Source organism: Phascolarctos cinereus, unplaced genomic scaffold (genome assembly GCF_003287225.1).
Source record: "Phascolarctos cinereus isolate Bilbo 61053 unplaced genomic scaffold, phaCin_HiC Scaffold_5;HRSCAF=322, whole genome shotgun sequence".
NCBI lineage: Eukaryota > Metazoa > Chordata > Mammalia > Diprotodontia > Phascolarctidae > Phascolarctos > Phascolarctos cinereus.
The window spans coordinates 12,341,904-12,352,008 of NW_027555958.1; the positions used below are offsets into that span (position 1 = coordinate 12,341,904).

The 10,105-nt window shown below is 62.1% G+C and overlaps 1 protein-coding gene across 1 annotated transcript; it reads left to right on the forward strand.

Annotated features, from left to right (window-relative positions):
* The first annotated feature begins 4,298 nt into the window (after positions 1-4,298).
* On the forward strand, positions 4,299-9,682 carry PTMA (prothymosin alpha). Its single transcript, XM_020972097.1, has 5 exons — positions 4,299-4,712; positions 7,594-7,665; positions 7,976-8,069; positions 8,534-8,607; positions 8,826-9,682. The coding sequence occupies exons 1-5, from the start codon at positions 4,314-4,316 to the stop codon at positions 8,871-8,873; spliced, it is 687 nt and encodes a 228-aa protein (XP_020827756.1). The 5' UTR covers positions 4,299-4,313; the 3' UTR covers positions 8,874-9,682.
* Positions 9,683-10,105: the final 423 nt, after the last annotated feature.

Genomic DNA, 10,105 nt, shown 5'->3' on the forward strand with positions numbered 1-10,105 from the left:
TGATCCCGGGCCAGGGGGAGCTCATCCGCTCTCTCTTCATCATTCCCGGCTGGCCAAGGAGCACTCGGTCCGGGGCCCCCTCCCCGCATAAAGGGGCCCCCAGTGTTGGCCAACACAAACAAGCGGCCGAAGCCCAGGGGCTCGGCGGCAGGCTGCTGAGGTCCCAGGCTTCACGGATCTCCACCTCCGGGCCCGGCCTCCCTCCTCTTCCTTCCCCTGTCCTTCCCCCCGCCTCCCATTCAAGGACCCGAATAAAGGGAATGGGCAGCGGGAGGTTGCGCAGGAAAACAAAGCTTTCAGATTGGGGCCTCCTAATTACCTCGGGAGTGGGGGCGGGCAGGCGGCGGCGCTGGTTAGGGGACGCTCGGGATGAGGGCAGTTCCATTTGTGTTTGTATGTTGCGGGGGGAGAATTCCTAATTGCTCAAGGGTCTGAGGAAGAGCCCCTGCCCAGGGACAGACAGGGTGCTAGGGGTCCGTTTTCGGGGTGGGGGGCAGTGTTACTTGGACTTAAGTCCCGGAGGACCGCCGGATTCATAGCCGGGAGGGGACCCTGGAGGTCATACGGACCAATCTTATTTGACAAAGGTCGAAACTGAGGTTCAGGGGAAGGAGGTGATACGTGTATGAAACGCCAAGGGGCAGGTTTCGAATCCAGGTCCTCTGACAGCAGAGGGGTGGGAGTAGGTCCCTGGCTCTAGCTCCCTGCCTTGGTCACCAGCCTGGGAACCCCATCCCAGAAGGAAGAGTTGAACTGCGGGGACGCGGACCCGGACGGAGACGGGGGTCGGGAGGGCTGACTTAGAAAAGGGGGTGGAGGGGCACAGAAAGAGGCTGGGCGTCAGGCACCCTGGTTTTCTGGAGCGGAATTTCCACCTCCTCCCCAACCTGGCCCTGGGAAAATGGGGAGAAGGTCGTCCCTTCGGGGGCTGGCGACGAGAGGTGGTGATTGTGGTGGTGGGGGAACAAAGAGAAACAGAGAGAGGGAGAGAGGGGCAGAAAGGAGAGGAAAGAAAAAGAGACAGACGGAAGAGAAAAGAGACAGAACGAGGGTGGGGGGAGAAAGAGAACACAGGGAGGCAGGGAGAGGGCGAGGAAAGAGGAGAGAGGGAGAAAAAGAGGAGAGCGAAAGAGGAGAGGAGAGGGAGGGTGAAAGACAAACAGGAACAGACAGGAAAAGAGAAGGGGAGAGGAGACGATGGAGGGAGAGGATAGGGGAAGTGGAGGAGAGAAGGAGAAAGAGAGAGCGCAGAGAGGAGAGAGAGAGGAGAGGAGGCGGGAGAAAGACATAGAAATAGACGGAAAAAGAGAAGGGGACAGGAGGGAGAGGAGACAGGGAGGGAGGGAGAGGATAGGGAAAGAGGAGGAGAGAGGAAGAGAGAGAGAGAGCGAGAGAGAAGAGAAGAGAAGAGAGAGACAGAGACAGATGGAAGAGGGGGAGAGAAAAAGAGACAGAAGGGGAGAGGGGGAGAGAGAAGAGACCGGGAGGGAGGTGGGGAAAGAGGAGGTGAGAGAGAGAAAGAGACGAAAGGAGAAGGAAGGAGGGAGGGAGAAAGCAGGAGAGAGAGAAAGGGAAGGGGGAGGGGAGAGACAGAGACAGAGACCTAGACCCCTAGACCGAGAGACAGCCCTCCTCCGCCCCCTTCCCTGGGCCCGCCTTGCGCGCCCCTCACCCTAATCCCACACCTATCCCGCGCATAGAGCCCCCGCCCCCACTGCGCCTCCTTGTCCGTGGCGGGCTTGCCCCGCGTGGGTGTGGAGCCCCTCCCTTCCCTCCCCCGCACCTGCCGGGGGGAGGACGAATTGGTCCCGTGGGTGTCTCGAGTGTGTAACAGGGCCGAGGGTGTGCCGGTTGATTCGGGCGGGCTGGCCCTCGAGTGACCCTGCCTGCCGTGGGAGAGCTGGCTGCGGGCGTGCGTTGCCCAGTTGTGCCCGTCTGGTGGGGTCTGGACGTGTGCCCGCGAAGCCTGTGTGGCACACGCACTACCTGCGTGTCCGTACGCTCAAGGGTGTGTAAAGGGGGTCTGTGTCCGCGTGGATCCTCGCGTTAGGTGTGTACACACAAGGGGTAGACGCTCCAGCATGGGCACCATCTTGTCCGTGTGTGCGTGGGGAAGGGAGCGACTGGAGGGGTTCTCAGTTTCGTCCTTTGTTGAATAAGGGGTGTACACGGGCGCGTTCCGCGGAGGAAAACTCACGTCCCGCCAAGGGGCCCCAGCGACCTATGTGGGTGCGCAGCTGGGAGTGGGCTGCGACTTTCTGTTTGTGCATGGGGGTATTTGTCGAGGGGGGTGTCCTAGACTAGGAGAACACCCCATCTCCCCCGCGTGCACGTGGCGCGGGGGTGGGGTGGGTTGCAGAGAGGCTGCAGGGTCCGAGCCCCAAATGAAATGTGCAGGAAATTTTCGACCAATCCGCCGCACCATCAGGGCCATTAGGATAATTCCTGGTAATCGCCACCACTGCAATGGTCACTAGTGTTACTAGGGGAACACTGGGGGGAAACACGCAACTCTTTCCCCGCCATCACGGCTTGTTCACATTCGACCCCTTCCTTGGGCTTATTCCAGTCTCCGGGTTTTTCCTATCACCAGCTCATGGTTCATGCCTGACGGACGTCGCAGCTAGCCAATGGTAGGGCGCAAAGCGTCAACTCTGTGTTCGCCCGCCAACCTGAACCAATGGATGAGGATATCGCGGCAGTCCCGCCTTCCGCGTCGGGCGCCCCCTTCTGGCTTCTTGGGCCGGACCCGCTCGGTCGCCATCTTGGGTGTGGCGCGCCCACCTCCCTGCCAAAGCCTTTCGGGAGACCTTCGGGCCCCCTCCCTGCGCCCCGGCCATGGCCCCGATCCTGCCCTGCGGCCTAGAGACCGAGGCGTTCACCTGTTTGGCAGGATCCTGGGATCCCGGGTGGGTTGGGGTCGGAGAGCGCGTGACGACCCAGCTGCCGCCATATTGGGAGTGGCGTCTTCCTCTCTCTCTCTCTTCTCTCTCTCTCTCTCTCTCTCTCTCTCTCTCTCTCTCTCTCTCTCCTCTCTCTCTCTTCTCCCCCCCCCCCGTGTTCGTGGCCGTGGCCGTGACCGTGGGTATCGGGTCTCCTTAGCACGGTCCCCCACTCCCATAGAGGGGGCTGCTTCTCAAATTCCCGCTCCTTACTCGAAGCGGGCAGGGACTCGGGAGAATTGGACTAATTAAAGTAATAATAATGTAATTACTCATAACAAGGAGGCACCCCCCCCCGGGGTGCTTCAAGTCAGGTCACTGGAACAAACCACGTGGGGGGGGTGGGGAATTAATTAGCCCGCGGGGGGGGGGCGCGAGCGTGGGACGATCACAGGCGAGGGAAAAGATTCGGGCGGCCCCACCGGGGCGTGGGTGTGGCCTCACTTAGGTCCGGACGCCACCTCCCGTGCCCCGAGCAGGGGGAGGGGCGTGAGAGCCCACGTTCCCGCGGGCACCCAATGGTCCAGTCCTGTCCGTCCCCACCCTCCTTCCCCGAGCCACCTGCCGGGGGCGAAAGCACCAGTGGGGGCAAAGTCCCGTGGGGCCAGTGCTCTGAAAGGGGGCCGGGGACCGCGGGTTGGGGTCAGTGGGTCCCTGGCCTCTCGCCCACTCGTGAAGCTGGGTTCTAAAGTGGGGCACTGCCCCAGGGGCCCCGCTCGGCACTCCGAGTGCTTCCCTCCTCCCCACTCGAGGAATGCTTCCTCCTCTTCTATTCCCCTCCTCCTTCCTGCTTCCATCTCCCCCTTTCCTTACGTCCTCCCCTTTCTTCCCCTCACTCCTCCCGCTCCCCTGTTCTTTCCTCTCCTTCCTCCTTTGCAATCACGGTAACTTTTTCTTTCCTTTTTCTCCCTCTCCCTCCCCGCTTCTATCCGTCCTCCCCCCTTTTCTCCGTCCTCCCCCTCCCTTCTCTCTCCCTCCCTTTTCTCCTTCCCCTCCCTTCTCCCCCTCCCCCTTCCCCTCCCCCTCCCTCCTCTCTTGCGTCTCTGTCCCTCCTCCCCCCCTTGCCCTATTTCCCTCTCCCTCCTCCCTTTCTTCGCCCTTCCTCCTCCTTCTCCACCCCCCCCCCTTCCCGGGGGAGGCAGGAACAGTTTTACCGCGTTTTGCCTTTCAGGGGCAGCAGTTAGAGCAAAACAGAAGAGACAGACACTGCGCATGCGCTCCCCCCCCCCCGCCGTAACTGGAATCTCGAATGACAGCGCTGGGAGCGGCTGCGCCCGCACTGGTAGAGGAGAGGTACTGCCGCTTTAAGCACGCTCGCCCATTGTTCGAGCCCGGGCCAATGAGGGAGCGCACGCTCCCCGGGCTCGGCCAATGGCGCTCGGGCAGGGGAGGCCGCGCACCGCCCACTACTCTATATTAAAGTGCCTGGCGCCGCGTGAGTCCCCCACTGGCTGCTCTCAAAAGCCATCTTTGCATTGTTCTCGGGCCGCTGTGTGCGCTGGGCATCTCTTCCCCCGCTGCAACCGCCGCCGTCTCCGGCTCCTTCTCCGGCCCAGCTCCGGCTCCGCCGCTCCCAGCTCCGCTCGCTGCTTTCCGCTCCCGCAGCGGCGGCGTGCCTGTGTGCGGGCTGCTTCTCGCGCGTGGGATCCTCCTGCCACCTGCGCCTCCGGCCGCCACCGACCCCTCGAGCATCCCCGTTCCTCCGGCAGCTGCCCCCGCCCCACCATGTCAGACACCGCCGTGGACACCAGCTCCGAGATCTCCACCAAGGTGAGCGCGTGGGCCCCGCGGCTCCGGGGCTGCGCCCTCTCCGGCCGTCGGGGGTCCGAGGGCCGCCTTCTGCGTGGGGACCCCTTGGGCGGACTGCCCTTTGTCTGGGCGGCGGGCGGGCGGGCTGTGCCATGCCATGCCAGGCGGCGCGGGCGCCCGGGGCTCCGTGGGGAGCGCGTACCTGCCCCCGCGCAGCGCGGCTGGGGGGGAGGGCGGCCCACGGGGCTCGGGACCCCGGGCGGAGGGGGTGGGGCTGGTCCTCGTTCCCGCTCCGGCTCCGGAGAACTTTGTGGCCCGGCCGGCGGCGCGTCGGAAGTGATGGGGGGGCGACCCATGTCCTGCGCCGCTCTTTGTTCCGTGGGCACCCGCCGCTCGCTCCCCCGCACCCCGAGGCTCCGGGGCTGCTGCCCGGAAGATGCTGCCGCTGCCGCCCCGGGGCGCGCGGGGGCCCCAAGGAGCCCCGGCACTGGGCGCGCGGGAGGGGGAGGGGAGTGGGCGTCGGGGTCCCGGGGGAGGGTGCGGGGGTAGCTTGGCTCCGGGGGGGGGCTCCCGGCCCTGGGGGGAGGAGCTGGGCGGGGTGGGGCGGGGGCTGGACGGCCCGGGATGGGCACCGCCGAAACGGGAGCAGGGGAACCCACGCGGGCGAGGAGATGGAAGTGCGCGGGTGGGGGGCGCGGAGGGCCGAGCTCGAGGGTCCGGCCGGGGTATGAGCGAACAAAGCCCCTCTCCTGGCTTGCCCCCCATCCCGACGGCCGGGCAGGGTCCGAGGCGGGGGCGGCCGCTGCCGCGGAGCTCGCTGAGCGGGTCGTAGCCCGCTCACGCCGCTCGGGCTCGGGAAGCGGCGCCGCCGGCGCGCGGGCTGTGGCCGCGGACGCCTGCCTTCCCTTCCGCTCGCGGCCCCACGCGCGCCCGGTCTCGGCCGTCACCTTGACGTCTCCTTAGCCCGCGGTGTCCCCTCCCTAGGGCGCACTTCCCTGTCTGGAAGCGCGCGCCAGCCTCCGGCGCCCGTGGGGGGCGGGGGCGCCGTGGGCGCAGGGTCCCCAGCCTGTCCCACGCGCCTCCCCCCCGGTTTCAGGCGCGGCGGGAGCCTGGACGGCTCCTCCCGCGGGAGGGCGGCAGGCGGGCGATAAATAGCAGCCGGCGGCTTTGTCTGCTCGGGAGCCCCGCCAGCTGGCGTGGGGAGGGGGCACCTGTGAGAGCGAGCTCCGGGGGCCTCGTGGCCGTGGGAGGGACCCTGGTGACAGGCAGACCCCCCCCACGGCGCGTCTGCGGGGGCGCCCCGTCTGCTGCGAGCTCAGAAGAGTGATGACTCCCAGGGATCCCCCCGGACACCCCCACGGGGCAGGAAGAGGCTTCCCCGGAGGGACCGACGGGGGCCCCCCTGGGATCTAGGGTTACTTCCCGAGGCCACGTTTGGGGTGCGGGGTAAGGGTGCAGTTTACTGCGTGGGCGATCCGATAGGGTTTCCTTCGTTTGAGGGTAGCGGGGTGGGGGGCTCCCCGATTGTGGGTGAGTTTTGGGGGACCCCTGCCAAGAGGCCAGGTGGGGGATCAGTTTATGGGGGTCTGCAGCATGACCTCAGGCCTTCCCTTGGGGCTGAATCTCTGCACCCCGGTCTTATGCCCCAGGGGATATCTAGGGGCCCCCCACTCGAAGAGCTTTGCTCTTACCCGGAGCTCGGGGCCACGTGCTCTACGCGGAGCGCCCGAGGCCCGCGCGCAAAGCCAGCCAGGCCGGCTTTGCTGGAGCCGGCCGGAACCCTGCGCGCCTGCGCAGCGGGGCTCCTCTCCCCGCCCCCATCCTCTCCTCCCCTCCCCTCCCCCCACCTGAGCGGCCCGGGGGCGGGAGGGGGACCTGCGCAGGAGGGAGCTGAGCGCGCCCCATGGTGGTGGAGCAGCAGATTGCAGCTCCTGGGAAAGTGCGTGCTCTCCCGTGCGTGCGTGCATGCCTGAATAGCAGGGACCCCCGCGGCTGGGGGGGGGTGCATCTGCGCAGTGGGCGGTGTGACGAGCAGAGGGAAGCCTGGGTAACCAGTTTTTATTCAGGGCTTCTGCCCTCAGAGGGCTTTCAGTCAGGCCAGCAGGCGTGGACTGGGAAGGGTATGGGAGCCCAGGTGAGCCTCAGAGTGTTCTGGAGGGTGGGAGAGCCGGAGCCCGGGCAGCATGGAAAGTTACCCGGGCACCCTCCCCGAAGGCTGGCCTGCTAATTCACTTAGGAAAGGGAAAAGCCCGTGGGGGGGGCATTGGGAGAACAGCACAGCCCCATTCTCCCCGGGAGAAGAGGGAGGGGCCGCAGCTGCTGGAGGGCGGGGGTGATGGCTGGGGAGTGAAGTGGGGCGTGCCCTTGGCTTTGGAGACAGTAACTGTTGCAGCCTTGGCTGGGGGGGGTAGGGCTGCTTCTAGCTCTTCCGAAGGAGCAGGTGCTCTCCCTGCATGGGGTGCTGGGTGCTGTCTGCTAGGGAAATGGGAAGCAGCTGGTGTGGGGAGCTGCTGGGGGGGGCCGGAAGCTGCTGGAGTCTCCCACCCCATGCCAAATACCAGGTGTTCTTCCTGGGGCCTGGCTCAAGCCTGCGCCCCCTCCCTCCCCAGCTTTCCTTGGGAGACAGAAGAATAGTCTATGATGGAGAAAGTGGTCTGCACCCTGTCTGCTGGGATCTGGGGGAGGGGCCAGGCCACACCTGTCAGGATTCCCCTGCCCAGGCCGATTCCCACGTGACTGTAGAGCCTGGCCTCCGCAGCTTCTCACCTATGGATGCTGAGAGAGGCTGGCCTCCCCTTAGTGCCTGGCTGGGGCCGTGCTCCCCTCATTCTCCCCTTGAGGGGCTGCGTGAGGCAGTGACCTTCAGCCCAGTGACTCACTGGCTATTCCTGTTGCTTTGAAGGACCTCAAAGAGAAGAAGGAAGTAGTGGAGGAGACGGAGAATGGCCGAGATGCCCCGGCTAATGGCAACGCTGTGAGTGATTGGCCCCAGCCTGAGACAGGGCAGCATGGGAAGGGGATGAGCACTTGATTGGGACTGCTCGGGGATAGGCAGCCCCATGGGGGGCAGGGAGGGGATGACCCCCCAGATGACCCCAGACCTGGCAGCCGCTGTCCTGGGTCCCCGTGTCTGGCGAATCTCCAGGTGATCACTTTAGAAGCGCTAACAGGAAGAAGCAGCATCTGGCGGCTTTTCCCCAATCCTTGACACAGGGAGGGGGCCCTGGGCAGGTCTGGGGAGGATAGGCCAGGAGAGATGATGGTGGCTTCTGTCTCTTGTCAAGAATGAGGAGAATGGGGAACAGGAGGCCGACAATGAAGTAGATGAAGAGGAGGAAGAGGGTGGTGAAGAGGAGGATGAGGAAGAAGAAGGCGATGGTGAGCATCTCATGGGGGTCTGAGCCCACCTGCCTTGGTCGGGGAGGATGCTGTGGACAAACAGCATCAGATTCTGAAACCTTGCTTCTGAATTTGGGGCTGCTCTCTAAATCCACCAGTTAGAAACCCGAAATGGTTCTGAGGTTCCAGCTGCCTGGGCCTCCCCCTGGGCCCTGGGCAGTCCAGTCTGCTGTGGTCCAAGAGCCAGTCAGGCTTGGCCCCATTCCATCTTGTCTCTCCCACCCTCTTTCCCAGATCCCTTAATTAGACTGTGTCCTGGCTCAGAAATAACGTTCCCCGGCCTGGCTGGAGCTTATTAAGGGTGGTCTGAGGATCCGAGAGGAGCAGCTGATTAGATCAGCTGGTTGGGAATTGGGGGGTCCCTCCTCTGATGGGATGGGGAGGGCTGCCTGCTTCTCGGAGTGAGCTGGTGTGAAGGACCTGTCCTGTTCTGTTGACTCCAGGTGAGGAAGAAGATGGAGATGAGGATGATGAAGCTGAGACAGCCACGGGCAAACGGGCAGCTGAGGATGACGAGGTAGGGTCATGGGGGAAGGGCAGGCAGAGACAGCTCTGTGGGGGGCAGGGCCTCTGGCCTGGTCCCCACCTCTGCTCCCTGGGGAGGAGGGCAGGATCCCATCACCTGTTTTCTGGGCCTCAGTTTACTCGTCTGTAAGTGGTCCAGATTTGTGGTGATCTCTCATAGGAAGGGGGGACACTGAGGGCTGACTCGGCTGTCTCTCTTGTCTCACCCAGGAGGAGGACGTCGATACCAAGAAGCAAAAGACAGATGAGGACGACTAGACAGCAAAAAAAAAAGAAAAAAGAAAAAAAAAGGGAAAAAAATTTAAATTAAAAAAAAGAGAGAGAGAGAGAAAGAAAGAAAAGAAAAGGCCACAGCGACCTATTCACCCTCCACTTCCCGTCTCAGCATCTAAACGTGGTCACCTTCGAGTAGAGAGGCCCGGGCCGCCGGGCGAGCCGCCACCCACGCAGACAACACCTCTGGACCGGCACCACCCACCAATGAGAATTTCCAACAGGGGAGGAAAAACCAGACCAAAACTTCCAAGGCCCTGCTTTTTTTCTTAAAAGTACTTTAAAAAGGAAAATTTGTTTGTATTTTTATTTACATTTTATATTTTTGTACATATTGTTAGGGGGTCAGCCATTTTTCCGTGATCTCGGACGACCAAACAGCCTTTGCCGTGTTCTCTGTCCTGCTTCTGACTTTACTTGTGGTGTGACCATGTTCCTTACGATCTCAAAAGGAGAAACAAAACCTTGTAAAAAAAGCGAAAACGACGACAAAAAATACAATCTTATTCCGAGCATTCCAATAACTTTTTTTTTGTGTCTGTACTTAGCTGTACAATAAATAGTTGGTTTGTATGAGATGGTTCAAAGGCCAAAGATAAAAGGTATTTCTTTTTTTTTTTCCTTTTTTTCTTTGTCTATGAAGTTGTGCTTTTGGGGTTTTTTTGTTTTGTTTTGGTTTTTTTTGTTGGGTTTTTTTGTTTTGTTTAAAAAATTTTTTTTTGGCCTGTTTGATGTATGTGTGAAACATGTTGTCCAACAATAAACCGGAATTTTATTTTGCTGAGTTGTTCTAACATGTGTCTCTGGCCTGTTTTTGGGGTGTGTGTTCTCTTCTCGGGGGTCCTGGGGAGGGGGGCAGCGGTGCTCTCACCTTCCAGAATCCCCCCAAGTTCCAGGATGTGGGTCTCCAGCTTTCCATCTGAGAAAGTGAGGGGGCAGGGTTTCCCAGTGCCTGCTATGTGCCGTTGACAGGTTATGAGAATGATTCTCAGCCTGGGGCACATCTCCCCCAGAGTGAGTAAGATTTATCAACGTCCCCGCTGGGGCGTTGAGCTCCCCCCACCTCGGCCCGAGGTCGGCCTGGGCACAGAGCTTGGATGGGAACGCTTTTTCATCATCGCGTCTCCTGGTGGTTTAGAATCGGTCCAGGGGCACCTCTTGCTTCCTGGCTCTGCCCTCCAGGACCATGCAGAATTGTCTGTCCCTCTAACAGGGGC